Source organism: Penaeus monodon, chromosome 5 (genome assembly GCF_015228065.2).
Source record: "Penaeus monodon isolate SGIC_2016 chromosome 5, NSTDA_Pmon_1, whole genome shotgun sequence".
In the NCBI taxonomy this organism is placed as follows: Eukaryota; Metazoa; Arthropoda; class Malacostraca; order Decapoda; family Penaeidae; genus Penaeus; species Penaeus monodon.
This window is the reverse complement of record NC_051390.1, coordinates 53,182,748-53,189,636: the sequence shown is the minus strand read 5'-3', so window position 1 is coordinate 53,189,636 and position 6,889 is coordinate 53,182,748. Positions and strand designations below refer to the sequence as shown.

The following is a 6,889-nucleotide window of genomic DNA, read 5'->3' as shown; positions in this document are numbered from 1 at the left end:
TACAAAGTGACAGGGACACTGAACACCAAGTCGTGCAAGAAGGTTAGTATTAGGGATAGACTGTAATAAGAGAAGAAGCAAAGGCAGTACAGGATCAGACTTAGAAGACGAAAAATCGAAGAAAAAGAAAAGGAAATCAAGGAGGGAGCAAAAGTTGGAATCCACTGAAGAAAAGGCGAAAAGATTAAGCTTGAAGTTAAACAAGATTTTTAAGAGGGAAAGAGAGAAACACAAGAGAGAAGCCTCATCGCCTGACCTTCAAGTGCCACAGGGAAAAAGGCTGGGCTCAGCAGAATCAAGAGGGAAGAATTACACTTCAAGATCTTCAATAGATGACCAAGGGAAAGCACCTACAGGAGATAGCGAAGTGTTGAAGAATGTGTTTTCAAGGCCAGTTTTGAATACTTTTAGGTAAGTTTGACACTTTTTTTGCCTTCTGTGTTAATGAATGATATGCTTAAATTTATTAGAATAGTTTACTTGAACTGTAATAAGTTAGGATTACTCTTATTTTTCAGAATTCCAAAAAAGAAGAAAGTGACTGATGACAGTGTGGTTGAACAGAAATCCGTTCTGGCATCAAGAGAACACCAGATTGCTTCAAAAAAGCCTTCAGGGTATGCTCCTAGGACACTTGATCAAAAAAGAGAGACCAACAGACATAAGAAGGACAGAGACCTAAACGTGGGCAGTCAAAATAGAAGTCAGAGGGGGAATGAGGGAAGAAGAAGTAGTGAATATTCTCAAAATGATTGGGGAGGAGGTAGTTGCAGTCCTCCAGATCAGGGTCATGATGTGGACAGTGCTTGTGAACATAGCCCAGCACCCTATTCACCAGGAGAGGGACAAATCAGTGGGAATCAGGTTGGGGAAGCAGAGAAAAATGCTCATGGTTTCACACTCCAACAAATAACTATACCTAACAACTCTGAGGTTCAAGGACCACCACCGCCACCACCACCTGTGATTGAGTGTTGGGAGGAACTTGCAGAGCTCATTAGGACTCTTGAAAATTGCAAAAAAGGAAGCACTGACAGTCCAGCAAACTTAGAGTTGGGGAGTAATGTTGTTGACCTTGAAAAGGATATTGATGTGGTTGTAGACTCTAGTGACTCAGGAAGCACAACAAAAAAGTTAGCTAGTGAAGCTCCAAGAGAAGGTACTTTGACAGCTGAGCAAAGTAATATAGATAGAAAACAAATGACTAGTCTCAAAGGGGAAATTGAACTTGGCAGCAGACCACAGCCTGGGAAATTAGTTGCTGGTGAGTATACTGCTGAAGGTAAAGGAGTGGAAAATCAGTATTCACACCTTGATAAGAGACAGAAAACAAAATTGTATGAGAAGAAGAAAAAGTCGTATTATGAAGCCAAAAAGAAGTACTATAATGAAAAGGGAGATGTTGAGAATAATGAGAAAAAGCAGATGAGATTTAAGGAGTATGAGAAAAGAAGGGAGGATTATTATAATATGAAATGGTATTTATATGAAGAAAAGAGGAGGGAACACATTGAAAGGAAGAAAGCCAGCAAAGAAAAGGAAGAAAGCAAGATTGCCAAGGAACAGTCAAAAACTGTATTGGATGAGACAGACAGTGGTGTGAAAGAGGCAGAGAATGTTATAGATATGACAGAGAATAATTTGGATGAGCCAGAAAATGTTAGGAAAAAGAAAGATGATATTACGAATGAAACCGAGAAAGGAGAACCACATGTGAACAAAGTATATGAGGTACAGTCTCTTGGAAATTCTGAAGGTAAAGTAGATGAGGTACAGTCTCTTGGAAATTCTGAAGGTAAAGTAGATGAAAGTGACACCGATAAAACTCAAAAAGATGGCGACTCGGAGATGCCCCCACTTTTACCACCTCCTTTACCACCCACAAATTTAATGGCATTAGCTCCCAAAAGTACGCAGCAGGGGCATGAATCTTTAGAGAGTAGGTTAGAGAACATACCAAAAATTGGGTCCACTAATGTTTTGGCCGTGGAGAGAGAAGAAAATTCAGACATGGACTTAGACTCAGACATGGATCTTGCAACATCAGAATCATCTGATGAAGATAATGATGAGTTGAATTTGCTAGCAAGATTTGGAGTTGATGTAAGTAATTTGCATGGTGACTCCTCAACAGAACATGAAGCTAGCATTACACAAAACCAAGAAGTAATAGTTTGTGATAGTAGCTCTAGTCTGAGGAACATTGTTCATAAGTTAATGGATTGTGTCAGTAGTGATACTGGAAATTCAAACACTAAGAATGTTTGTCCGAATCCCAGTACGATAATTGATTTGGCAAGCAGTCCAGAAGTTGTAAAAACGGTTGGTAGTGAAGGCACTGAAGGAGAGACTAGCCAGAAAGGAGGAGAAGATAATGAATTACTGGGTCTGTCATCTCTGCTGAAAAAAGTAGCTAAGAGAATCCATCCCACTCCACCACCAAAAAGTGCTTCTAATGAACGTATTAAGGAAACTTTGCCTTCCGTTCCTGACAAACCAAAAGATGGTACTTCTGATCAGCATATAAAGGAAATATTTTCTGCTGGTCCAGAAAAACCAAAGGAAAGTTCTTCTGATCAATATATTAAGGACATTATTTCTGCCGTTCCCAAAAAAGATAAGGAAAAGGTATCAAAATGGACTGCAAGACAATTCCTTCCACTAGAAGAGCTGACAGACCCCAAGGGAAGTTTGGACGAGTCAAATGACTTAGAAGTGGTGTACTCGAGAATATCGTTGCCTGACCCGAGGAGGGGCTCACGAGGGGTAAGTCTGAGTATCCTCCCATAGGAAAGTTTTATTTTCTGTTGATAGTTAATGAAGAATCTGAGAAAAATCCCAACCTCAAAAATTGGCTGAATTCTCATTATATTGGAATTATAGTTGAAAAAAAAAAAAAATCATAGATCTTATCAGGGTTACCAAAAAATTAAATAATTGCCATGCAGAGGTCATGAGAAGCACAAGGCATGTAGCAAGGTTTATTTGCATTAACTTCCTCCAGTTTAATAACCCAAGGAGTTTGGGAACCCCCCTCCCCCCCCCTTGTACAGCTCCAAGAAGTCTCGGTGAGCCTTTCTGTATCCTTCTCTATGTCTTTTCAGGTCAGTTCATGGGGGAAGGTTAAATAAAGTGAGATGTCTAGAAGCAGAAAGTCTCACCGAAACGCTAAAATGTCATCGAAGCTACATTCACACTCGGCTCCAAGGAGATCCTCACAACTCCCCAAGTGCCAATGAATGACTTGACAGAACAGCATCCCTTATCCCCATGAAGGGGCTCAGTCTCATTCGTGCTCATCTCTGCCTGCAAGATTACTGTCCAAGAATGTTTAATAAGCGTTGCTGCTGTAGCTGATTTATTTATTTATTTATTTATTATTATTTTTTTTATTTTTTTTTATTATTATTTTTTTTTTTGAGATGTAGATTTATTCCATCAGTGTATCACTTATACCTTGAAGAGAATTTATGTACATTTCCTGTGCTTTGCATGCCTTGTGTTTCCTTCATGATGACCTTTTTAGCTGCATTGTAGTGTAAGGAAAGTTCCTGCCAGATTTAATTGTAAGTGCCAGGCTTTTGCTTGAAGTATTTTATGGTAAAATATCTTTTTTCTCTTTGATTCTAGGATGCCTTGCCAAGTTACTACCAACAGACTCCTTTGGGTCAAGTTGTGGTGGACAAATCTAAAGATATGCCTCTCTTGGGTAAGTCGAAGCATTTCTGTTTTTAATTTAACCTTTTGCTGACGGGTGGCATGTACGTATATGCCATGGCACGGCTGGACTGTCTGCCGGGGGCATGTACGTACATGCCATGGTGTATGTATGGACATGCCATGAGTTTCTTTTTGTTACAATCACGGCAAAATATTATTTTTCTGCCACTGAAAATGTGATTAAGTCGTTTTTAACACTCAGTTTTACTTAAAAAAAAAAAAAAAAAAAAGACAACAACCCAAGACAAAGAAAGGGGAAAGGGGGGGGGGCAACGGGGAGGGAAAACAACAAAAAACCCAGCGGGGCAGGAAAAAGGCAAGGGGAAGGGAAAAAAGGCGAAAAAAACGGAGGGGGGGAGACAAAAAGAAACCAAGGGAGCAAGCAACGGCCGCGGGCGAGGGAAGAAAAGGGGAAGGAGGAAAAAAAAAAAGGGAAGGGGAAGAGGGAGAGAGGGAGGGGGGGGAAAAAAAGAAAAAAAAGGAAGGGAAGGAAGGAAAGAGCGGGAAAATAAGGAAGAAAAAAAGGAAAAGGAAGAGGGGGAAAAGAGAGAAAATAGAGCAGAGAGAGATAAGAAGAGATAGAGATGAGAGACAGAAGGAAAGGGAAGAGCGAAGATAAGAGAAGAAGAGAGAAAAGAAATAAAAGAGAGAGGGGAAGCAGAGAGATGAAGAAGAGGAGAGAAGAAGTAAAGAGAGGAGAGTAGGAAAGACAGAGAAAATAGATAGATAGAGAGATAATGGGGAGAAGAATCAGAGAGAGAGTAGAGTAAGAGAGAATAGAAACGAGATGATGAAGAGAAAAGAGTTTTTAGAGAAAGTGAAGGAAGAAGAGATAGATAGGCAGACAGAAGATATAGGTAGAGAGGAAGAAGCAGAAGAAAAAAAGATAGACATATGAGAGGAGAAATAAGAGAGAGGAGAAGAGAAGATTAAGAAAAATAAGGAGAGAGAGGAAGAAAGATAAAAGGAAGGACAGGAGAGAAAACGGGAAAGAAGAGAAGAAGATGAGGAGAGATAGAGAGGACCAAGGGATAAGAGATAAGGAGAATAATAGAAAAAGGACAAGGAAAGATATTTAGAAAAAAAAAAAGAAGGTAAAGAAAGATAGAATGCGAGGAAAGAGAAAAAGAAAAGACATATAACAAATACATACAGATAGAAGACAAGCAGAGATAGATAGAAAGATAAGAATAAAAATGAGAGAGATAAAGAAACGAAAAGATAGAGACTAAAGAATAAGAACAGGAAGGAAAGAAAGAGAAGGAAAGGGAAGATTATAATACAAATATAGATATAGATAAGAAAACATGAAAAAAAGAGAGAACAAGAGGAGATATTGAATAGATGGGGAAGAAGACAGAGGAAGAGAGAGAGAGAGAGAGAGGAGAAAGAAGAGAGAGGACAGAATATAAGAAGAGAATAGAGAAGAAGGAGGAAGATAAAAAAAGAAAGCAAAACAGACAAAAAAAAAAAAAATAAAAAGGAAAGAAATAGAAGAAAAAAAAGAGAAAGAGAAATAAAAAAAGAAAAGAAAGATAAACAAAAAAAAAAAGAAACAAAGAGAAGAAAAAGAATATGAGATATAGATAAAGTATAGAGAATAACAATATAAAAATAGTAAAATAAAGTAAAAAAGAAATATATAATATGAAAAGAATATAGATATAATAAAAAAATAATGGGGTGAATAAAAATAATATGTGGAATAATATAAAAGGTGTAAATATAAGAATATATAATAAAGTATAAATATATAAGAAATAAGAAGAAGGGGTAATAAAAACTATGGGATATATATAAAATAGAATAGATAATATAAATATATATATATATATATATAATAATAATAATAATATACATAATGTAGAAAGATATGATATAGATAATTTTTATATATAGATAAAACTATGTAATATATAATTTTAATATATAGTGTATATAATATGTGTATATATATATATATATATATATTTTATATAATATATATATAAAATATGGGGGTATATTTTATTATTTTTTATATATATATATATTATATATATATATATATATATATATATATATATAAATATATTATAAAATAACATATATATATATATATTATATATTTAATATATATTATTTTTTTATAATATATATTAATATATATTATAAAATATATATATAATATATATATTATAGAAAAATATATAGATGATATTATATAGATAATATATAATAATATAGTAAGAATAATAGATATATAAAATATATATATATATATAATAATAGATATATATATGTAAATATATATAAAAATATATATAATAAATATATATATATATGTAATATAATTTTATATAATATGCATATATAAATATAATTTTATATATGTATAATAATATATAATATATATAATATAATATATATATAATATATAACATATATATACAATATAATATATATACATATAATATATACATATATATATATATAGATATAAATATATATAGGGAAATATATTAATACATATATATATATATATTTATATATATATTATTTTAAAATATATATATATATATATAGTGTGCATCTATATATGTGTGTGCATATATATATATATATTATAAAATTTTATATATTTTACACACATATATATATATATATATATATATATATTTTACATAATTTTAAAAATATAAATATATATATATACATATATATATATATATAATATATATTATTATATTATATAAAATATTTTATATATATATATTATATAAAATATATAATATGATATATTATATATATATATGTATTATAAAATATATGTATATATATGTAAAAATGTATGTATATATATATATATATTATATATATATATACATATATATATATGTATATATATATATTATATGTACATATATATATATGTATATATATATATATATATGTATATATATTGTATATATATAATATATATATATTATAATGTATATATATATATATAAAATTATATATATATATAATATATATAATATAGTATATATATATATTTTAATTATATATATAAAATATATATATGTATATTTATATATATATATATATTTATATATATATATATTATATATATATATATATATATATATATATATATATATATATATATGATTATACATTTTACTTTATA

At 31.4% G+C, this 6,889-nt stretch overlaps 2 protein-coding genes across 2 annotated transcripts in view; one reads left to right on the top strand and one right to left on the bottom strand.

Moving 5' to 3' along the window:
- Positions 1-3,846, top strand: LOC119573332. Its single transcript, XM_037920515.1, has 3 exons — positions 1-411; positions 519-2,766; positions 3,631-3,846. Exons 2-3 carry the CDS (start codon positions 1,201-1,203, stop codon positions 3,733-3,735), a joined length of 1,671 nt encoding a protein of 556 aa, XP_037776443.1. The 5' UTR covers positions 1-411; positions 519-1,200; the 3' UTR covers positions 3,736-3,846.
- LOC119573331 overlaps positions 1-6,889 on the bottom strand; it is a gene marked incomplete in the record, with an annotated part of 43,618 nt that overhangs the window by 14,808 nt on the left and 21,921 nt on the right.

What these genes read in the sequence shown, in the direction of transcription:
- LOC119573332 (XM_037920515.1), top strand. Translation starts at nt 1,201, where the DNA reads ATGACTAGTCTCAAAGGGGAAATTGAACTTGGCAGCAGACCACAGCCT. An exon ending in CGAGGAGGGGCTCACGAGGG is followed by an intron (nt 2,767 to 3,630) that starts GTAAGTCTGAGT and finishes CTTTGATTCTAG; the next exon opens with GATGCCTTGCCAAGTTACTA.